General features: G+C 37.0%; 3 protein-coding genes across 4 annotated transcripts; 2 read left to right on the plus strand and 1 right to left on the minus strand.

Moving 5' to 3' along the window:
• Nucleotides 1-4,360: 4,360 nt before the first annotated feature.
• LOC125242199 (bolA-like protein DDB_G0274169) lies at nt 4,361-5,947 on the plus strand. Its single transcript, XM_048150916.1, has 3 exons — nt 4,361-4,497; nt 4,580-4,773; nt 5,717-5,947. The coding sequence occupies exons 1-3, from the start codon at nt 4,446-4,448 to the stop codon at nt 5,864-5,866; spliced, it is 396 nt and encodes a 131-aa protein (XP_048006873.1). The 5' UTR covers nt 4,361-4,445; the 3' UTR covers nt 5,867-5,947.
• Nucleotides 5,948-8,418: 2,471 nt separating this feature from the next.
• On the plus strand, nt 8,419-13,783 carry LOC125242196 (protein AAR2 homolog). Of its 2 annotated transcripts, XM_048150913.1 has the most exons (6): nt 8,419-8,440; nt 8,546-8,760; nt 9,212-9,414; nt 10,606-10,854; nt 11,487-11,613; nt 11,965-13,783. In XM_048150913.1, exons 2-6 carry the CDS (start codon nt 8,558-8,560, stop codon nt 12,386-12,388), a joined length of 1,206 nt encoding a protein of 401 aa, XP_048006870.1. In that variant the 5' UTR covers nt 8,419-8,440; nt 8,546-8,557; the 3' UTR covers nt 12,389-13,783. The 2 variants fall into 2 exon arrangements, with proteins under 2 accessions (XP_048006870.1, XP_048006869.1); XM_048150912.1 differs by lacking the exon at nt 8,419-8,440 and having other exon boundaries at nt 8,458-8,760.
• Nucleotides 13,779-23,778, minus strand: LOC125242186 (MKI67 FHA domain-interacting nucleolar phosphoprotein-like). The gene is made up of 8 exons (XM_048150903.1): nt 23,599-23,778; nt 23,382-23,516; nt 22,848-23,093; nt 18,142-18,203; nt 17,768-17,951; nt 17,231-17,562; nt 15,804-16,048; nt 13,779-13,915 (listed from the first exon to the last, which is right to left on the minus strand). Exons 1-8 carry the CDS (start codon nt 23,677-23,679, stop codon nt 13,836-13,838), a joined length of 1,365 nt encoding a protein of 454 aa, XP_048006860.1. The 5' UTR covers nt 23,680-23,778; the 3' UTR covers nt 13,779-13,835.
• Between the last annotated feature and the right edge of the window lie 427 nt (nt 23,779-24,205).

Raw genomic sequence — 24,205 nt, forward strand, 5'->3', positions numbered from 1 at the left:
GTTTAGTTATATAATTATATCACTGGATTAAACTTAGTCTAGGGATATAATTATAATACGTCTCTAGTTAAGTAATATAGTTATATAACTGGATTAAGTTCAGTAGTATAATTGTAGCAGTGTAGTGCGGGGGTGCAGTGGAGACGGGGGCGGGGGCTTATCCGCTACCACAAGGCAGTCGTTCGGCATCAGCTGTTGTCGTTCATGTCACGGTTGCGTTTACGTGCTATTTTCGAACTATTTTTATAGTTCTAAGTATACCAAAAAAACTCAAAAACACCGTTATGTCGCGACTCTGTCCGTCCGTCTGTGTGTTTTGAGAGAATATGCACATTGAATTGAAAATAATTAACAAATTCTTGCCCTAAACAATTCTTCACTGTGGTTTGTTTACGTTATATAAGGAAATACAATAGTACCATGGTTTCAAGCAATGTTGCAAATTACACTATTTGCGATAAATATCATGTTTATCTTGTCAGATTAAATGAAAACTGCCATCGCACAACTCCAAATGCAGATACAATTCAAAAAATGAATAAATCGGATATTTTGAAAAGAACCGGGAGCACCGGTTCCTAAATTTTTGTCCCGGTTTTTTCGCCACCATAAAATTACCGGGATTTCCCGGGAAATCAAGAACCGGGAAATACCGGGAGCATGCCCTAACTGTTACGTTTTAACTAATATAGCTTGGATTCGTTTGTTTAGTAACCAAACCTTGTGTACTATGTTCGATACAAAATAAACTTTGTTCTAACGTCAGTGACGGTGTTGTTATTCCAAATCGTCCCGCTATACGTATTATAAAACACTGATTTAAACTTTCACGATTTTTACACATATATAAAATTGCAAACGGGACTTAATACATAGTAATACGCGATTAAGTCCCGTTTGTAATTTTAAATACCGTATTATAATTATATTCCTAGTAAGATGGTTCTGAATCGCTCCCTTATATCCCTAGGGTTATAACTATACCTCCGCCGCACCGCTGCACTCCTGTCTACAATCATTTCACTAAACTGAATCCAGTCATATAACTATATAACTAAACTAGTTTAGTATTATAGTTATATTCCTAGTAAGATAGCAATTAATCGCTTTCGTTTAACTATGTTACGACGTATAATTATATTCCTAGGGTTATAACTATATAACGGCTTTATCTATCTTACTGCGACATATACATGAAACAAATACATCCAAAACGCATCCAAACTCAGGAATCTCCCGTCAAAACTCGAGCTCGGAAGTTAAACGACCAAGAGGTACCTCAACCTCTGATAGGGTTCAAATACCTACGATAAAATGATTTTTTGCGAAAAATTTGGGCAAAAAGTGGTTTGGCAAGCAATTTGTCCATTCGTTTTTTGTTTAAGGAAACTTACATTCCTAGATTTACAAGAAGGAATGCCTTCATAAGCAGGTTCTGCTTAAGTATATGAAAGTACAGGGATCAAATATTCTTCTGGTCCGATTAAGCTGCTTTTCACTACGCTCGCCAAGTACCGGTCTGGTATCAAGAGAATGATGTCGAGTTTGTTGCAAAAACATAAAATCCGTCGAACTACCCTGAAATGAATTAAGCAACGCACCTCCAACACCTCTGGTGTTTCGGGTGTCCATGGGCGGCGGTGATCGCTTACCATCAGGCGACCTGTCTGCTCGTTTGCCTCCTATCCCATTAAAAAAAAAAAGCTAAGAAACAGATAACATCGAGCTATTCAGAAATGACTGGATTAGTAACCATAAAAATCTTCAACAATGTTACAATACAAAAATTGCGATCCAAAAGTTTATAGAGAGTATCAAAATCAAAGTCAATCAAAATAATTAGTTATAAATTGAATTCGACTACAACAAAATAGTCATTTAATGGATTTTCTGGAAACAGTGGCAGATGACCCCGTAAGTTTATTATATAGGCCTAACTTTCACACGAACATGCCTATGCTTTTTGATACTGGTTATCAAAAATATGGTTATTTTCATATTCAATTTCCTATTATATTCATATTAATATTCCATGTTTGTAAAATAAAACAGTTGAAAATGTAGACTACTGCCAATACTTCTCCTTCTTATTCCTCATACCCTTATCTCATTTTATGTGGGGTAGGTAGAACAGGTCTTCCTCTTTCATTCTCCTCTTTCGTCATCTCAACACTCATATCTTGCTCTCTAATATCCTATTTCACATAATCCATTCATCGTTGTTTGGATTTACCCCTCCCTCTCTATATCAACATTCATCTCTAACGTTCTCATTCATTAATTGCAAATTATTTACTTGTTTTACTGTAAATTAAACCAAAAAGGATAACGTTAAATACTTAAACCGTGGAATATTAATATACCTCATATAGTGTTTGCTGCAAAAAAAACTATATACGAACAACTTTCCCACCGCAAACTACGCTAAAAAGACGTATTTGCTTTCGAGCAATAATATCTGAAAATCGAGTTAAATGTTTGTATCTCGAATAAAAATGACAATAGAAATGATGTAGGAAATGTAAACAATAGTTATTATTGTTAAAACGTATCAAAAATGCAATCATTCAGTATTTTTCCTAACTTCGTTTGGTTTCGATCAATATTTCGCGCGAAAAAGCCAGCTGCGCTCTCGTACTGTCAGCCACAAGCTGCGCCGGTGCTCGCAGCTCGTCACTGATGGCTTTTCCATAGCATAAAGTATCTTTCGGCTGGCGGGTGGATTGACAAAGGTTGGAGCATATACTGTTTTATAGGCTAGTTTGCAGCACTTTTACTCATTTTAAAAGTTTTTTTACGTTTAATATGACACCCATACAAAATAAGAAGAACGTATAACACTTATTCGTTTTTATAGACTAATATTGTGTTGTAAAACAATCGAGCGATACTAGGCTTAAATGACGTATTTGACATTTTTTACAGAAAAAATGTATATACGCTTTTTTAGACTAGTATCAGTTTAAAAATTGATCAAAATCCTACGCTAAAACTACGTATAACGTCTTGTACGTATTTTTAGCCTAGTTTTTCACTTTTACGTACTTTTAGGCTAGTAATACTGGATAACATGTCAACCTAACCAGAGCGTAAAAAAACGTATATCTGCATATACGTTGATTTAGCTTAGTTTTGTTAAATAGCTGCTTTTTTGGCTAGGAAATCTTGGAAAATTAGTGCAAATACTGCCTTTTTAGAGAAATTTTCTCGGAAACTAGGCAACATATCGAAAAACGGAAAAAAGTGGTCGATGCAGCTTAACCTGTACATTACGAATATTACAATAAGTCAATTTCGGCAAAATGTCGAATAGCTGCCTTTTACCTTAGGACGGCAGCATAACAGAAGCCTTCGCCCTACATTTTCAATCAATTTTTAATTGTTATGGCTCGTCGAGTCGACTATTCCGGCAATGTCAAGGGTTAGAAGAAAGGCACGCTGCTTTATGTAGAGAATAGGGTTGACACTACATAAAAAATGGAATTATGTTTAGTCCGCCAGTTAGATCGTCCAAAAATACTGAACACATATTTTTCGTTTTATCTAATTAATGAAAAAATAGAAAGATAACAGAACATCAAAGTTCTGGAGTGAGGGCTTGTGAAGTCACTTTTAAGTAAAAATTGTACCTAGGCGTGACGTCGCGCGTAACTTCAACGCACTGTACATTTTTCGTATACGAGAAAAAGAAAAAATATGTGTCCAAATTTTTTGATAAGTAGGTAACCTAACTGACGTGACGGACTAAATAGTTTTTTTAGTCGTCTCGCCTATTGGCCGGTGAGTCCTACATTATTCAAATTCGCCGCCTTTTTTAGTGCCACGTTTTGGTTGACCGTCTATAAAAGTATATTATACAAAATAAGTAGGAAGTTTTTTGTCAAAATACGTACCCATCCGTTGCTACGCGCCTCTAGGTCAAAACTCGGCGAGGACTCTGGTCGCAGGGTCGCAGTAGCGGCAAATTATGAAGACCAGTTCAGTTTTCTTCAATACAACAACTACATCACGTTGATACATGTCACATTTAAGAACCAGAAACATAGCGTAATTACGTTAAGACACAGAAAAAAGCGTTATAATAAAAACAATCAAGCAATGGCGAGCGATTAGCAAGAGAATAGCGAGCGTCTTCTGATATTCAAATACCTAGCTAGATTTTTTTTAATTCCGCGCTGGCCAGGAAACTAGCCGGCCGGGGCCTAGTGGCCAGGATCTTGGTCAAAGAATGTAATACTCACTAGGAGAAGAACGTCATTAGGCTCTATAACAATCAAATTAAGTGATTCAGTGAATGGACTATGATTTCATTCCTAAACGAGTACGTCAATGTCAGTTGATCTGACAATTCTTTCTGACATATGACAGTAGACTGACAAACTATCTTAATATCTGAAGAATATCAAAATATTGTGAAAAACTTAGTAAAACTAAAAAATATACATATGATTGTGAACAGCCTTTTGTTCAAAACATTTCGAACAGCTACGTTTTCAGGTTGTATGAATAATTACAATAAACGAAACATGTGGAATTAAAATATTAAGTCCACCTTTTTAATTGCGTTTTTGCTTTTCAGGCACTCGCATTATAGCTAGAAATATGTCCGGAATTGTGGAAAATACGATCCGAAACAAGCTACAAACATCTTTAGGAACCAAGCACCTCGAAATAATCAACGAGTCATACATGCATAATGTACCTAAAGGCGCGGAGACGCATTTTAAAGTTGTTGTGGTTTCTGATAAATTCGATGGACTGCCTTTGATAAAGGTATTTGTTTCATAAATAATGATAATAAATATTAGGTAAAAATCTTAAAGTAATCAGCCAGCTTAAAGTAGCCACTATGACTATGAAGACACATAATTTGCTAAATGTATAGAAATTACATTATACATCAAATATTTGTGATTAACACCTGTCGATGACTGCAATAGAATATCTGCAGTTGGATTTTTTACACATTTAAAAGTCGAGAAACAATACATGCCATGCAATAAACAAATAAATTAACACACTAATTAATGCTCTTACCAATGTTTTATTTTGAGAACTCTTGCTTTGTAGACAAACCTGTTCTTATTAAAATATACTTTTCACTATTTATAGAACACAATTAATACATTTAACGTTTATTGCCAAACGTTAAATAGTCACTATAATGATTCACTGTGGCGAACTTTAAAGAGTCTATGGGTAACCTTTACTGGAGATAAATTAAACTTTAAATGTCCGATATTAACTCTGTATTTAATCCGACTTTATATGATCAGAAGGTTACAATTATAAGTACACAAAACTATGTGAGGGCCAGGCGGTGCCGCGGTACGACTACTAGTTTGTGTGCGCGCTGTATGCCTCGCGCTCAGTGACTGACTGACTGTTAGCTAAAGCTCCAAAGTAATAAGTTCATATTTGCTGACTCTAATGCATGCGTCACCGCCGTGCCCCTACAGATGCTTAATGTTGTGAGATAAGCTGATGTACTGATTACCTATTAAGACATTAAATGCCAGGAACTTGCTTGGTAGGCACACTGTTTACAGAAGATTACCATGATAACAGGAGACACATTAACTACATTAACATCATTCACACATTCACAGTCTTTATAGTAGTGTGGCCAACGAACTGCCAAAGATTGTGTCAGAATATGTTATGTTTCCGAGACCCCAGCCATTTTGTTTGAAAATAAACAATTTATTTTTTTCAGCGCCATAGACTAGTGAATGAAATACTGAAGGAGGAGCTGCAGACTGGTGTCCATGCGCTGTCCATAGTAGCGAAAACTCCAGAGCAATGGGACAACAGCGACAAGGTGGTTGAGAGCAGTCCTAACTGCAGAGGAGGATTTGGAAAATAAACTTAGTCTTCCTATAATATTGTCATAATTTTTGTTAAAATAATATGTAGTTCTTTATAAATTAAAAAGTCTGTAAATATTGCTAATTGTTATTTTTTAACCCTGCTAACATGTCCACATTCAGACCCTGGCAGCTGACAATAGAGTTCAGGGTGCAGGCTTCATATTAAATTTGATTTGCATCACTGATAAGCGGTTTTCACAATGTCACCGCATTTTGTGTTGAAGTGCGAAACAACGAATTAGGAGGACTGCAGGAAGGGCACTTGAGGGTGGAATACGGGGCAACCAGGTATTAAGTAGAAGCATGCCCCGTAAACGCAGCTATCAAAAGAGATGATAGAGCTAGGAACATACTACGCGGATTTCCGCGGTCGCGCAACCGGTGACCGATCAGTGTGCACGGTCTTCGAGACGTGGCTTCGGCTGACCAAAACATCCAGCGAGCCAGATTTCGATCGGACGTCCGTGCGCTCAAGGCCACGACCGACGACCGATAGTTTGCACGGTTAAGTGTATAATATCTGGGCGACCGAGCTTCGCTCGGTTCTATTTTAATATATCACGTCTTTAGATAAAAAAAAAACTCTTATAAATACAAAAACAAAAAAAAAGACAAAAAACAAAAACTTAATTTCTGACCGGGATTCGAAACCCTGACACCTACGATCTATCTGCGTACATTAGACCGACCTCGTGCGACTGAGCTAAGCGGAATCGATGCGCGCGCGGCGAAATTAAGGACCATATTTTACGTTTACAAATGCGAAAGAAAAACTCATGAAAACTCGAAAATTCGCGTTTTCCGGGATCTAAGGCTACGCTAGATCGATTTTTCACCCCGAAAACCCCCACAAAACAAATTTCAGCGAAATCGTTAGAGCGGTTTCCAAGATCGTCGGTATATATAAATAAATAAATAAATAAATAAATATACAAGAATTGCTCGTTTAATAGTATAAGATTCATTGTCTAGATCCGGTACCGGTACCGGTAACTTACATTGTGGAAAGGTAATACGTAATACTTTACTTTTCTATGTTTACAAGGTACCTATATTATACTAACACCACAGAATATATAATAGTACAAGTACAGAAGGCCCACTGCTTTGATGTTCACGAAATGCCGCCTTTTAAATGCCTACAAAATTCTAACAAAGAAACGAGCCGCACGTGTTCAGCGTCGGACGATAGGGTTGCCTACATAGATTAAAACGAATTAATGCTCAGATAAAATGTTATACTATTATATTCCAGTCGTGGGTACTTTCTAGTTATATACACAGTATTTATATATTTTTGTTTAAGTCCCAACATCACAAGCCTTATTGAACTTTTCCGTGGGACTTAATCTATAGTAAATCTGTGTAAGATTGTCCTATTTTATTCATGATGTCTATTTTTAACTAAGCATTATTAGTCATTCACACGCGGACATCGCATATAAACCTTATAAAAAACTCGCGACGTAAAGTAACAATAGAAAGTGCGAACGTGCGTTCCGTGAGAACGCGCGCCACCCCTGATTAGGCCGCGAACTCGCGGCCGCCAGCATGTACTTGTAGCGCAGCGATAGAATCGCGGAGTGAGCCGCCCCTGCTAACACACCAAGCATGACATATAGCTCTAATATAATAGCAATTTTTTAAATTCTATTTTGTAAATCGTGACGATTGACTGTGATTTATAAATGTAATTATACAGAAAAATACTATTTAATAGAATTTCTAGGACTACTGCATACTAGTCACATAACTCTATTCTACATTGCACCGTTTGGACCTCAGAGGGTTTTGCCTACCGCGAACCTGCACCACCTACGGGCACGGATACCGGTAAATTTTTCAAACCGTTATCATGTAATTACTTGCGGCAAAACCGCTATTTTTAAACCGGTTTTTAGCTGAACGCTTTCATAAAGGTTACGTTCGATTAAACGGTTTAGAACTTTAGAACAAAATAAACCGGTTTATTCCGCAGTAAGATAGGTGAGATAGGTAATACTGTTCTAACCAAACAAAAAAAGTCGATACGTAGGTCGAACGTAGGTATTTACGCGGCGCCGGTGCGTCTTGTCGCTCGTCGAATAAACCGGTTTTTTTTATAAACTGGCCAGTGATTGACCTTAGTTATTTCGGTTAAAATAAAGTTCTTATAACGTTTAGAAAGTTCGGAGTAAAATCGAATAAACCGGTTTTAACCGGTAAAAAATAAACCGGTTACGAGCCTTGCTACCTACGTATAAATTTAAAAGCTTGACTGCCTGAGAGATGAGGCAATACGTGGAATATAGTTCGAGGTACCCTCTAGTCTAGAAATATAACTTCAAATTTGTTATTTCGTTGCTTAATCCAAAGAATTGTATTTCTGTAGAAAATTTAATTTCGCGCCTTTTTCTACTGAGTATTTGGGTTTGTTTCAGTATAATAACCTATAAAAAATAATACAAATATATTAATAAAGCTTAAGTAAACAATAAATAACAATTAATTAACTAACAAGAAATTGCGAGTTATTTTTTAAAGTGTCCACTTTTCTATCGACATATCGGTACATTCGGTACAACCAAAAGGTTAGCTGTCATGTCACAACACTAGCTATACCTCTGACATTCTCAACAAATGTAAACATATTGATTTGTTGTATTTTTAACTCATTTTATTGACTTGCGGCAAAGGTTCATTACAAAATGGACCAGGAGACCGCGAAGAAGCTGCTCGTCGAGGGCGGGACATTTGTGTTCCTCGGAGTACCTGAGGAAACGCAGTTTGGCATTGACATGCAATGCTGGAACACTGATGAAGATTTCCGTGGAATTAAGATGATTCCACCGGGTTTGCACTACGTGCATTACTCCGCAGTCAGCAAGAGTACGGGGGACGTGTGCCCAAGGTGAGCGAATATGTTTTTATGGTTCTCATATGTATCGACTGTTTTAAACCTGGGATCCTTTTGGGACGCTTTTAGAACTAAATTTGAAGCCCTATTAAACTCCTAAAAATGAAGCAAAACTTTTGGCTACTAATAATAATTTCAGAATTTTAGGATTTCTATCCTGAGGTGGGGTGAAACTGAGTGTAGAAAGCACAATATTCTATTAATTTGTGTACTTACTATTTAGTCATTGACTTCAGAAGGCAAGCCTATGCACTTTATCTGTTTATCAATTTGCATTGATAACTTTATTAAATAAAGTGTGCCTTACTTTATCTAATTATCAATGTAAAAATTAGTTCAATTGGATACTCATGACAACTTAAAAACCGTTTTATAGCAGGGTCTATAATATGCTTAAAGGTGTATTCAGGTGACATATAAATAATTATTAACACTTTAATTGTAGGTCTGGATTCATGCACTATTTCCACAAGAAAGAGTTTCTCGTAAAGATGTGGGATAAGAAGACTGAAGACATCAGCACAGAGGAAATAAGCGAGGAGAGCATTCAGCGGCTCAAGGACAACCTGTTCAACTTGGACCGGCACTTGGCTCCGTATCCTTACGAGATATGGCAGAAATGGAAGCTGCTTACATCACAAATTACAGGTAAATATTTATTTAATTTACAAAAGTAATTATATTTACAAATTTTTCAAGTGAAGTGAGTGAGTGAAGTGAGTGAATTTTTCAACCTTTAAACAAATTGCCTTTGGAACTGAATTGTGACACATGTAACATGTTCTAGCTGTAGAATAGCTTGCTGTGACTACTTACGATCAGCCCCACCCCCTTCTACATGTATCAACATCATGAGTTGTTACACTAAATTCTTTAAATGATTATTGCACAACTAGTTGCAATCATATGAGTAATTATTATGAATTTCACTAATTGGTCTTACATTTGTCCTACTCACAGAACATACATATGTTTAAAGCACTTTTAGCCTATTTTTTAATTAAATCCTGTCGCCAGAATGTTACGTACGTGTGCTGGCTTGCTGGCTAGAATCGAACTGGGGGTACCCGCAGATCATAATCTACCCACATGTCAATATATAACATTATGTATGGGGTATATAATTCAAATTAAAGATACTCAAAGGCAGAAGGTTCAAGCCCAGCTTAAGTTGCACTTATAACCTAAACCTTTTAGATGACTGTAATAAAAAACTATAGTTTGTTTATATTGATTTAGACTAACACGATTTGCACTCATAATTTTAGAACAAAACGGGACTTAATCGCGTAAACACTTACATTTATATTAGGACCGACGTTTCGAACATCACATTATGTTCGTGGTCACGGGTAGACTGGCGAGGAATTGCATCAACATCTTCTAGCCGCGCGAGTTTCTCGAACTACCCGCACTTGTTCTTTATTATTCACTTTTGCGCTAGGGTTGTCACTTTGCCTACACACAACACTCACGACATCAGCCGGTGTGTCCCTCGGTGTTTTTTCACGCTTACATTTGCTAATCACTGGATTCCACGAAGAAGAAATTCCCTGTCCCTCATTTTGGTTGAAATTTCGATGCTTCCTAATTTCAATCGCTTCACGTACTTTTCTGCTGTAGAACAGACGTTCCGTTGATAGAATTTTGGGACTATGGAGCTCGATCCAGTGGTTTGGTCCCGACTGTAGCAGATGTTCAGCTACCGCAGACTTATTAATTTGGCGGTTTTTGAGATAATGTGATGTTCGAAACGTCGGGCCTAATATAAATGTAAGTGTTTACGCGATTAAGTCCCGTTTTGTTCTAAAATTATAGTTTGTTTATCTATAATTTCAGCTGAACTGGCAACAAAACTTTCTCCAGAGAAAGGAATCATCCGAGCATCAGTGGAACTCCTCTCTATGACAGATGAAGACCGGCCGAGAGGCATTAAGTCTGAGTCAATGGAAAGCCAAGAGGAACCAGGGACACCGACAGAGGATGGTGCTGAAGAGACGCCGGGTCAATCTGACGCTAAGAGGGCCAAGAGAGTCACTAGGGCTGAGAAAGAGAATGCTATGTTACCTGACTTAAAACCTGTACCAGGTAATATCTTATGGCTTTTAACCCCCAACGCAAAAACGACGGGGTGTTATAAGTTTGACGTGTCTGTCTGTCTGTCTGTGTGTGTGTCTGTCTGTGGCATCGTAGCTCCCGAACGGATGAACCAATTTCAATTTAGTTTTTTTCATTTGAAAGCTGTGTTAGTCGGGAGTGTTCTTAGCCATGTTTCATGAAAATCGGTCCACTAGGTCGCGGTCGGGGGTTTTTAAAAATTTTAATTTTGTGGTTAGGTTAGTTATTCTTTAAGAATTAATTTTCATAATAAGCCTGGCATTTAGAAATTCTTAGGGAGTAAATTCAAAAGTAAGGGTTCGGACAAGTGTATTTTTACGCTCTTATACGGTAATTTCCGTGTTATGAGAGAGTTATTTTCCAGATAAATACGTGCTTGCACTATCGTATAAAACGCTAGTCGAGTCTAAATTCGTTCTTGATGCATGGATAAATCATTACATTCCATCTATCTTGCACATCCCCTAGTAACACGTGAGAAACCATTTAGGTTCACACGGCGTCCACCTTTCTTGGGAGTATGAGAAAAAATCACGCCTGAGAACTTAGTCTTAAAAATGACAAGGATATTTATGTAATGACATGTTATTGTCCCATTGCAGGTGCTTCAATGAGGTTCACAGAAATACCGCAAGACAAATACCCTCCAGGATCCACTCCAGAAGAGATCACCAAGCATTACTTAGACCAGTCGTACTCCTTAGAACTGATGATTGCACAACATGATGAGTGAGTATACTTATCCAGGGTTTTTAAAATGTTTAATGGTTGATTTAGACGAAGCCTATTTTGTGACGCCTAAACTACGGCGCTGGTGCCTGCCGAAAACATATCTTCAGACAGTTTGGACGACGACTCCTCGGCCCAGATTTTTCAGCCCCTTAAATCTCGCCAGCAAACCGACTTTATAGTAGGACGTAGGTAAATCTCGCATCACGCTTTGGCGGGGCGGCGCTGCAGCCCAAAAAATTCGTCGAAGTTTATCCGATTATAATCAAGTCAAGCGACCTACCGGCAGTAAGCTACCGCTCGCCGCGCTTATTTTCAAAATCACACACTATCTTTTTTTTTTAATTTCAGGCCCCTGCATATCATCGGTGAACTCCAATTAGCTTATCTTTGCTTCCTAATCGGCCACTCGCTTGAATGCTTCGAGCATTGGAAGAGTCTCGTCATTCTTCTCTGCTCTTGCGACGACGCCATCCACAAATACAGGAGCGTATTCTTCCATTTCATCAGAACACTTGAGATACAAATCGAGGAAATGCCCGAAGACTTCCTAGCCGATATTGTCATGAACAAAAACCTAGTATATAAGAAGTTGAGAGAGTTCTTCAGAACAGCTTATGTGAGCAAAGTTGATGGACGACTTCTAACAATGATTGAACGATTCAAGGAGAATTTAACGGAAAAATTGCAGTGGGATTTCACGGGATTGGATGCTGATGATGAAGATGAGAGGCCGGTTATTGTTAAATTGGATGATACAGAATTAACAGAGTAGATATTGGACTTGATTGTAATGGAAGATTTGGAATATTCAAAATATAGTCCTGAATTGGAATTCAAAGTCCTGGAGATGAAACACCAACAAATCACAAGGTCAAATGCCTATTTGTACCCAACTTCATTGTATTGAAATGAATTATTTGAGATAAACAAAATCCATTAAAATATTAAGAGTTTCGTCAAAGAAATACTTAAATTGTATTATGTTCGTGTAAATTATAATTACATTTCTAATAGTTTCAATGTTAGGTGTATTAGCTTCTTATTCATATCTGATGCATTTTTTTTACATACCATTAGCATTGATTTTATCGGAATGTAATGTAGCCTTTTGTGCGTTAATATGTTATTAATGTTTATTTTTAAAACCAAACTATGTATGTTAGCATAGGTTGTGAGTTGTGACATAGTTTAGACGTGACATATTAAAATTCCGATATCCATACTTACTACTAATATTATAAATGGGAAAGTGTGTGTGTCTGTTTGTTTGTCCGTCCTTCACGGCAAAACAGAGCGACGAATTGTCGTGATTTTTTAAATGGAGATAAGGGACAGAGAGTGACATAGGCTATTTTTGTCTCTTTCTAACGCGAGCGAAGTCGCGGGCAAAAGCTAGTATTTAATAACAGTGAAACCAGGAGAACTCTCTGGGTTACTCCAGTTATAGGTGGTGCCAAGTGGAACTATAGTGTGCCTAGTAAGGCTGGTAGACTTAGCTACATTTACTTAATCATATCTCTAAATGTTTTAGTACAAATACCGTTTTATCTAGCACTAATATTTTCACTTCTATTTAGCTATCTCTTTACTAAGATGGTTTTAAAATAAATTTCAATTGAGGACTTATTTCGTCAGAATGGTATTATTAGTAGTAGTAACGAAGATATTTTGTGATAAATACACTAAAGGTTTCCAACAACAAAGGAGTTTAATAAGATGTGTTTTATGTGTATGTGAAACTTTAACTCTCAGTCTTGTTAGTTTCTTTTTAACAATAATTCGTTAGCGACTGTAAACTATTTTGGTATCACTTTATACTTGCTATGTTTAGGCAAAATCTTAGATATACTTATTACCATCACAGCTCGATGATCAGGCTATTTTGTTATAATGATTTAAGCATAATGAATCCTTCTCATAAGTAGTACAGTTTAGAACTGTAGATTTGTGTACTGTGTACATCCCTAAGATCCAGATAAAATTAATAGTAGACAATCCTTTTGTGACCCCTGCCCCAATAATATACCAATGTCAATTTTAAACTAGACTAGATGTTTTTGATCAATATTAGCTTTAGTGCAATAAATAGACGTTATTTTCGGTTCATTTGTGAATTCTATTTCAATTTTAAGTACATTAATATAATAAATAAAATGTACCTGTCAAATGTCTTTCGTTTTTAATAGAAAAATAAAATACCGCTATATATTAACAATCACTTATACTTTATTTTTCTTTTTAAATTGTTTATTTCTGGGTTTCTTTTCAAACTTGGGCTTTTTGGGTGACACGTCGGGTTCTGTAAAAAATATAAATAGATGTAGATCAAGCCTTAAGAAAACAAAAACAGTCTTTCGACTTATTCAACTGAATGACAGTTCGTAAAATTTTTGCTGTGAACTTAACACAGCAAAAGGGAGTGTACAAGTTTCTAATGGATTGGCAACGCGCATGTGACACTAGGGTGGGTCACTGTTGTATGGATAAAAAAAAGTATTATATTTTTCATTGGGCAGTTACATAAACTTGCCAACTGATGCAAATAAACAGTATTTCAAATTATTTTGCAATTGGAATTCATCTTCTGCCTCCGGATCCACTTTGAAGTTTTCATATATTTGTTAGTACATTTTGCGTGGTGTGCGGAGTACCTAAGGCCTGATTCGTAACGGATTTGTCAAATTCAGAGTGCTTTTTCTTGTATAATTTCTAGCTTACTTTATATATACATTACACCATTCAAATTGCCAGATTCACAAAATTATTATGTTAGAATCATGTTTAAAAGCAATTCTCAACTAACTAGATAGATAAAATTAAAGTGATCGCTGAAAATAATTCGGCGACAAATTGCTGTCAAAAACTTGATTCCTGTTGACGAAACTTGCATTTAAATCATTTTCAACACTACCAGGCAACCAACATTATACCTTATCTGAAAGGCAATTTCTTTACGATTCCTATGAAACAATGATAATGTAGATGAGTCTCCAAATATCCACTTTACTAGGAATTCAGTCGATGCAGTGTCCGTTACTAAGCATTTAAAGCAAAGTAACCACTTTTCGATAAAAAATCTACAACAAAAACTGCTGAACGAAGCTGTTCGCAGATTTTATTTAATAATATGATCTTTCAACTTTATTCTGACAATAGCTGTATATCATCCACCACAGCTATGAAGCCAGCAGCCTGCTAAAGCCAACGCTCTTCAAATCGGGTAAAAAACTTAATTTAACGAAGTCTCATAGTATTCACCTATTAACCGGAATAGGATGGAGTGTCTAAGAAATTCATTCATTTAAATGACACCAACCATAAGCCACCAAAATATTTAAAAAAAGATAGTCCTTGATAGGACTAAAACTAAGAATGTGTCGAAAAACACTGTCGGATGTACGATGGAGGGCGTACAACAAAACTTACAACATGAGCGAGGAGAAATGGAGAATGATGAATTTACTAATAAATAATAAATTTTAAATACATTTTAAACACATTATAGAAAAACATACTTTGATTCGGCCGGCTCTGGTACCGTTAAAACAGTTTTGAATTTGACAAATCCGTTACGAGTCAGGCCTTATATCTTCGTATTGTCTTCTAATTTGAATTTTTACTATAAAGATATATCATTATTGGCATCGTAATATGCTAAAGGTTCAAAGTAAATAAATGAACAAAAAAACCCTCAAAAATTGGAACCTTTTTTACACCCTACTCCATACAAAAACTTCAACTGAAATTCGGAGGCAAAAAATGAAACGCAAAAATTTCAAAAAAAATAGTGCACTAATTAATTACAAAATGGCATCCTTTTGTGACTGCGCCCCCTAAGGTAATAAAAAAAAGTAAAAATGACCCACCCTAATGTGACACTGACACTCCCTGAGTTGCAGGACTTGCAGGCGTACATAGCTTACGGTGACCGCTTTCCATCAGGCGGACCGTATTCTTGTTTGCCACTGACGTAGTATAAAAAAACCATACCACACATATTTATAAGTATGGTGGTGGGTATGTACAGTCAGCTGCAGAGAAAAGTAGACCACCCCGCATACAAATTTGTATGCAAGGGGGTCTACTTTTCTCTGCAGCTGACTGTACAGGTTAACCATCAAATATACCCTAACGGTTAAAGAGCCACAAGAGCACAGTAAAAAATACCCTTAAAACAATTGACTTACGGAGGTTTTTCCTTTTCACGCCCTGCTGGGATGGAGATGCTTTCTTGGCTTCTGCAATATTAGCCGATTTTGGCCCTTTATGCTGAGGCGGTTGAGGCTTCTGCGCTTTTTTGGGTTGAGGTTTCTGAGCTTTCATGGGCTGAGGTGGCTGAGGTACTTTACTTTGCTTAGGGGGAGGCAAAGCTACAAGAGGCTTTTTGCCCTTTTTCTGCTTGATTGGTACCAATTGTGGTACTTCTTCCTCACTGAAAATTGTCAACAAATAAATATTACAGTAACATTCTTACATAGATTGACTAAAACGTCTGACAAACTTGTATTGTGGGTATTCAGATAATATAACAAACAATATTCAAGTACGTATATAAAAACACGTAACGTATAATAAATACGCATAAAACATCCATGGCCCAGGAACAAATACTTGTGCTCATCACACAAATAAATGTCTGGATTATACCTTGTACTTTTAGGTACTTATTTAAAAAAGTGTTGAACAAACCGGAGCAATCGAATTTGACAGATCCAGGGGTAGTGAACCTATTATGGCCAGAGTGAAAAACAATTATAGGTGGCTACTTACTTCACTTACTTGGTACTTTTTATTCATAGTGAACCAATTTTAATGATTATGAATGAATAAATGGTAAATAAGGTAAAAGTGACAATGCTAGACATTAACCTATTAGGTGTTACAATGACTTAATATACTTTCAACCTTAAGTCATTGTCAATAAATGTGCCTGCAGGGTGTCATTTATTGGGCATACGCATGTCGAGCATTGGTATTTTTGCCTTACCTATTCCTCTCTCTCTTTCTTGTTTCTTCCTCTATTCCTCTCTTTCGTCAAAATTTGGTGTGGTACTTACTAATTTCTGAACCACATACCATACCTACATATAACGGAAAATAACGAGAAACAGAAGCTCGAAAACACAAATATCGCACCCGGATCAGATGATGATGATTGATAACAACCAATGGCGAATGTCAAACAGATAAAATTAAAAATCGCGTAAGGTATAGTACCTTCATATTTTAATAGTGTTACATCCAGATTAAAATGCAACCATGAGTTTTAAACCTCTGCAAAACTTTTTGTTGATTTTTGCTGAAGAAAATAATAATATTCATTAAATGTAATAAATGTATGTTGGTATTCAGAATATTTCGTCAAATTAAGCGAAATTACACGTTAGTGGAATGATATGGAAAAAAGTAGTGAGCTCAATTATTTTTTTAATGGTGAAAAATTTACAGGACGTTACCTGATATAAAACCCTCAAATTTGACAGCTTGGGTTTGTTTACACTTTTATGAATACCTAAAAGTACAAGGTATAGATTTTACACCCAGGACTATCAGCTACACAGGCAAATTTCTGTTCTGTTGTTAAAATTGTAAATAAAAATATGTAGCTAAAAACCTTTCTTCATCATCGCTTTCTCCCTCTTCATCATCACTTTCCCCATCCTCATCTTCTTCCTCGTCACTTTCATCACCGGAAGACGCATCAGAATCATTCTCCAGCATTTTCTCATACTCATCAGAGTCAAAGTCTAAAGAACTGTCACTGTCTTCTTCCTCCTCCGCGACTTTGATGAAGTTTTCTGGAAGATTCACACCAGCTGCTTGCATCTTCTTTTGTTTCTCGTTCTGTTTTGCCTTATCACTTTCTTGAGGTTTCTTGACCTCTTTCTTGTTTTTTCCTTCAAGTAACTTTTGTTGTTTGATTTCTGGTTTCTTTTCTTTTGTCTGCTGAAGTATATAAAAATTTATAAACATGATCAAAATTAATACTTACAGCTAGTGTAGCTAAAAAAAAACTAAATCAAAATCGGTTCATCCGATCCGGAGCTACGATGCCACAGACAGACAGACAAACAGACAGACAAGTCAAACTTATAACACCCCGTCGTTTTTGCGTCGGGGGTTAAAAACGTAACATGTTTATTGTACGAACCTTTTCTGTAGCATTGGTTTGCTTCTTTTTGTTCTGCTTTTCCACTTTCTCTTTCTTTACTTTAACTGCTTTATCTCCTGACTCGGATTTAACATTTTCTAAGAGTGCTGCGGGAACATCAACGGGTTTGAAGAAATCATAGTTTATGCCTAGATCAATGAGCTTCTTCTTAGTTTTCTGAAGACTGAAAATTTAAATTATGTATTGTTAATTTGTAGGCTATCTTATAAAAAAATATGTGAGAACTGTCTTAAAAAATGATATCTAGAAAATATGCTGACTTCTATTAAAGTGGGTAATGTAAAAATCACAAGGAATTTAGTATGTATTAAACTAAACATAATATATTACTAAGTTATTATCAAGGTACTTACTTTAAAAGCATTTTTTTAGCCTTCTTTATATGCTCTGCATCAGTCTTATCAGCATTGTGAGCCTAGAAATTTAATATTTTTTTATTTAGTATCATTATCATCAATCAACAAGTCTCCGAGACCACAGAGGACAATGCCTGCCGTCTCTGAAACGCTGGAGGTCAGTTTAATATAATGTAGTCATACGCGATTAAGTCTCGATTTAAAAAATAATGATGTGTAATAATTAGAGATGGGCCGAATATTCGGTAAATATTCGGCAAATTTTTCAATGTTCGTATTCGGCCGAATAGTTCGCTTACAATGCCGAATATTTACCGAATAAACAAAGTAAATAAATAACGTAAGTTGTTTCGTAATTCATCGGATAATGAGATCCTATTTCAGCATTCTAAGCAACTACCAAAGGGAGTTAAAAATGCGTTAAAATATAAAATACAATAATTTTGTAAAAAAGTAAAAATAACGTATCTTAAGAAACAAACACCCAAATTTTCTTATGCACTAAATTATAGGAACATTAAGAGCCTTAGTAAAATAAATGTATACCCATTACCAATCATTGAAACGTTTTAACTGTAAGCCAGAATTTAAAATATGGCTCAACCGAATATTCGGCCGAATGTTCGGTTCGGTAACAGCTGAACCGAATGTTCGGCCGAATATTCGTATTCGGCAAAGTCCGTATTCGGCCCATCTCTAGTAATAATCGTGAAAGTTTAAATCAGTGATCAACAAGAGTTTCGGAAAACAATTATTTTTCTGAAGTACCCACATAAGATAAATAATTGTAATTTAGTAGATACAAAAATATCCTAAGTTTGATGTTCAATGGGCCCGTGTGACGGGTTAAGAATTTCACCACCCCCTTTCTTCCCGTGGGTGTTGTAGAAGGCGACTGTGGGATGTAGGTTAAATTGTCTAAATATATAAAAGAAGAAGCTGACTGACTGACTGACTGACTGACTGACTGACTGACTGACTGACATATCAACGCACAGCCGAAACCGCTGGTCCTAGAGATTTCAAATTTGGTACGTAGGTTCCTTATATAGTGTAGAGGAGCACTAAGAAAGGATTTTCCAAAATTCACCTCCTAAGGGGGTCAAATGGGGGTTCAAAGTTTGTATGGGGAAACAAGATTAGTTTGACTATTTTATTAGAAACTTCACAGGAAGATTCCTTAAGACATATGACTGAATACGTGTTTCAGGTTTTTTGAAAATTTAACCCCCAAAAGGGTGAAAAGGGGGTGATAAAGTCAAAAAATCAATATGGGTATCGTTTTTATGGTTTATCGGGTCGCTGATCACGATAAATACAACGTTTTTAAAAGCTAACGAGGCGGAAGTGAAATACCTTCTCCCCTGTTGTGGTGCAATGGGGTTTAAATATCAAAAAAATATATAAAAGAAGATATTGACTGACTGACTGACATATCAACGCACAGCCGAAACCGCTGGTCCTAGAGATGTCAAATTTGGCACGTAGGTTCCTTATATAGTGTAGAGGAGCACTAAGAAAGGATTTTTCAAAATTCGCCTCCTGAGGGGGTCAAATGGGGGTTCAATGTTTGTATGGGGAAACAATGTTAGTTTCACTGTTTTATTCGAAACTTCACAGGAGGGATCCTAAAAACATATGACTAAAGACGTGTTTCAGGTTTTTTGAAAATTTAACCCCTAAAAGGGTGAAAGGGGGTGATAAAGTCAAAAAAACAATATGGGTATCGTTTTTATGACTAATCGGGTCGCTGATCACGATAAATACAACGCTTTTAAAATCTAACGAGGCGGAAGTGAAATACCTTCTCCCCTGTTGTAGTGCAATGGGGTTTAAATATCAAAAAATATATAAAAGAAGAAACTGACTGACTGACTAACTGACATATCAACACACAGCCGAAACCGCTGGTCCTAGAGATTCAAATTTGGCACATAGGTTCCTTATATGGCGTAGAGGAGCACTAAGAAAGGATTTTTCAAAATTCTCCTTTTAAAGGGTGAAATGGGGGGTTCAAACTTTGTATGGGGAAACAAGATTAGTTTGACTATTTTATTCGAAACTTCACAGGAGGATTCCTAAAGACATATGACTAAATACATGTTTCAGGTTTTTTTGAAAATGTGACCCCTAAAGGGGTGCAAAGGGGGTAAAGTCAAAAACACAATATGGGTATCGTTTTTATGGTTTATCGGGTCGCTGATCACGATAAATAGAACGATTTTAAAATCTACTGAGGTGCAAAAGGAATTTTCTCCCCTGTTGTTGTGCAATGGGGTTAAAATATCCAAAATAGCCATAAGTATAGATTTAGTTTTTATCTTTACTTCTGGTTCAAGAGATTTCAAATGACACGGAAGTTCCTTAGAGGAGCACTAAGAAAGGATTTTTCAAAGTTCACCTCCTAGCATGATAATTTGACAGGGGCAAGGACAGGGACAGGGACAGGGACAGGGACAGGGACAGGGTTAGGGACAGGGACAGGGACAGGGACAGGAACGGGATAGTGTCAGGGTTAGGGATAGGGATAGGATAGGGATCGGGATAGGGATAGGGATAGGGTAGGGGTAGGGATGGGGATAGGGATAGGGATAGATAGGGATAGGGATAGAAATAGGGATAGGAATAGGGGACGGGGACGGGAATAAGGATAGGGGAGGGACGGGGACAGGGACGGGAAGGGGACGGGGACGGGGACAAGGATAGAGATAGGGACGGGGATAAGAATAGGGATTGGGGTCGGAATAATCGGTCGGCAATCGATATCTAGGCAGTGTAAAATGCAGGTGGCTCAGTGGGAAGGGATTAAGTAGGCATCGGCGAGTATCCTGCATCCGTAATAACTATTAAATTCAATGTGCTGTAAGAAGATCGTTGTTTGCTTGCCTTTTTAGGGTTCCGTAGTCAACTAGGAACCCTTATAGTTTCGCCATGTCTGTCTGTCCGTCCGTCCGCGGATAATCTCAGTAACTTAGCACTAGAAAGCTGAAATTTGGTACCAATATGTATAATATGTATATCAATCACGCCGACAAAGTGCAAAAATAAAAAATGGGAAAAAATGTTTTAGTATGGTACCCTCCCTACATGTAAAGTGGGGGCTGATATTTTTTTTTTTCATTCCAACCCCAACGTGTGATATATTGTTGGATAGGTATTTAAAAATGAATAAGGGTTTACTAAGATCGTTTTTTGATAATATTAATATTTTCGCCGATTTGCACGTAAGGTTAATCTGTCAGTGCCGATTGATTGGAATAAATAAATATGAAATTTTCGGAAATAATCGCTCCTAAAGGAAAAAAAAGTGCGTCCCCCCCCCCTCTAACTTTTGAACCATATGTTTAAAAAATATGAAAAAAATCACAAAAGTAGAACTTTATAAAGACTTTCTAGGAAAATTGTTTTGAACTTGATAGGTTCCGTAGTTTTTGAGAAAAATACGGAAAACTACGGAACCCTACACTGAGCGTGGCCCGACACGATCTTGGCCGGTTTATATGTTTACGTTTGCAATAAGTATAAGCAAAATGGAAAAAATTGTAAGCGATAATGCAAGGAAGTACTTTTTACCCTAACGACCATAGCGTCGAGATACTGGCTATGTGGGTTGTATGAAGTTTCCCCAGTATAAATATTTATATAGGTAAAATACATACATATTCGTACCTACTACCTACGCTGTGGTCGCTGTGTAACAATTCTACAATCATTGCAAGAATTTCTTTTAAAACAATAGTAATATGTGTAAGGTACAGTCAGCCAAAAAAGTGGTTTACCACTTTTCAATCAATAGAGTCGAAAAGTGGTAAACCACTTTCTTGGCTAACCGTACAACAAATAGATCAGTTACAATGCCCCCCCCCCCCCCCCCAGTCGAGAATTGCCCCGCTTTACCCCCCCCCCCCCCAGTCGAGAATTGCCCCGCTTTACCTTAATCGAAATAATCGCGGACAGATGTACCTACAAAGAAACCTACGGATCCAAATGAAAATCTTATTTTTTGTAAACATTTCAATAAGAATACTTTTATTACGCGGGCGAAGCCGCGGGTAAAAGCTAGTTCGGCTAGTCGGCCAGAACATAATTTTCGATAAATTCACATTTTGAATGTCATTTTTGGTCCTTCCTTCGCGCTTTTCATGATTTTTTACAGATGTGCAAAGGTTCATGACAATATTTATATACATTTTCCATTTTTAACAACTGGTTTGGCTTAGTGGGTAGTGATCCTGCCTATGAAGTCGATAATCCTAGGTAGGAAATTTATTTCTGTGGTGATAACAGATATTTGTTGTATTGAGAAAAAAAGGAATTACTAATAGCTACATAATACAACCATAATTTTCAGCTGATAATTTAATTTTGTACTGTTTTTCTATCACTAATGAAGTGCCGACTAATCGGCCCTTTTTGCCGACTAGTCGCCGACTACTCGCCGACTACAAATGTGGCCGGATAGTCGGCTTTCCCGACTAGTCGGCGACTAGTCGGTACATCCCTAATAGATAGTTATACCATATAACGGTTATTATAAATAAGTGTTATACGAAATAATGATTATACAAAATAAAAGTAGATATTTTGTGGTTATACCAAATGTTAATTATGTCAAATGAGTGATTATATCCTTTAAATTTATACCAAATGTTGTTATATCAAATGTTACTATACCAAAAAAAGTTATACCAATCATTACACACCCGGCAATGACATGACAGGTGACCCGTAGTGAAGGTCTCTGAATGCGGGCAGAGGGTTATAAATATACCTTTGATCAGTCTCTTCCCCATGAGATAGTTGTTCATAGTCTCAGCCACAATCTCAGCGACAGCGGGCTCTCGGAATTCCACAAACGCATAGCCTTTGGAGCGGCCGGTTCGCGGGGATCTAATCACACGCACCTTGGTCACCATGCCAAACTGCTTGAAATACTGTGTCATTTCATGCTGAAACACATTGAAAGTAGTTTACTATTTTTGTGAAAGTTCCTGTTCCTATTAAGAGCTACCGGTGCTTTAATAAATGCACTATCGACTTCAAGTGCAAACTACAAACAAATCACTCGAATAAACAAGTCATAATACGTTATTAATAAAAAAAGTTGTAGGTAACGAAATTAGAGGACAGTAAAACTTGTAAATATCAATGTTTAAGGTTGTATTTTATCGTTATGGCTAGAAAACCTCAAAATATAAAATCACAGGTGTAGCATGGTAATTTAACTGTCAACCAACCTCATAAAATCCGTGCGGGATATGAGATAAATACACCAATCCTCTTTCTGGGCGCTTTTTCTTCGCTTTTTGTATCTTATTTTCATCATCCTTTGGGGCCAGTACCGCGGGCGTATGGGGTTTATCTTCATTTTTCTGCAATTAAATATAAAGTAGGAGTAAAAAATGCGTTTTCAAAACATAACCTCTGAAAACCGATAATGTAGGCTCTTTGTACCTTTAAAAGCTTTTTAATTCCTTTAATAGATTTGTTGAATTTCCTCTGCTTTGTGGAGTCTAAAGCTACGTTTTCCTCCATAGTAAATGCTATAAGTTAAATAATGTTAAACAAAATCACTGCACTGCACGCTGCAAATCAGCAAGACGGACTCCGCCGAGAGTGCCGAGCCGAGACATGCGTGTGTCAAATGTGTCAATGTCACTGTCATTGTTATGCACGTTCCGAATTTATTTCCTTTTCCTAGGCCGGCAACAGACAGTCCTAAAATTCATAATCTTTTATTTTCACAATTTCATAAATAAATCTTTGTATTTTACGTGTCACTATGGATTAAATCGGCGTGTGAAAGGTATAAAGCTAGGAACACACTACGCGGACGTCCGTCGTAAATCGACCGCGGACGGGAATCTGGACAATGGAAATACACATAACCGTGCAAACTATCGGTCGACGGACGCGGACGTGGCCTTGAGCGCACGGACGTCCGATCGAAATCTGGCTCTCTGGATGTTTTGTTCCGTGCACACTGATAGGTCGCGGTCGCGGTCGTTTTACGACGGACGTCCGCGTAGTGTGTTCCGAGCTTAAAGCTAGGAACACACTA

The sequence above is a fragment of the Leguminivora glycinivorella genome, unplaced genomic scaffold (assembly GCF_023078275.1).
Source record: "Leguminivora glycinivorella isolate SPB_JAAS2020 unplaced genomic scaffold, LegGlyc_1.1 Scaffold12, whole genome shotgun sequence".
Classification (NCBI taxonomy): Eukaryota; Metazoa; Arthropoda; class Insecta; order Lepidoptera; family Tortricidae; genus Leguminivora; species Leguminivora glycinivorella.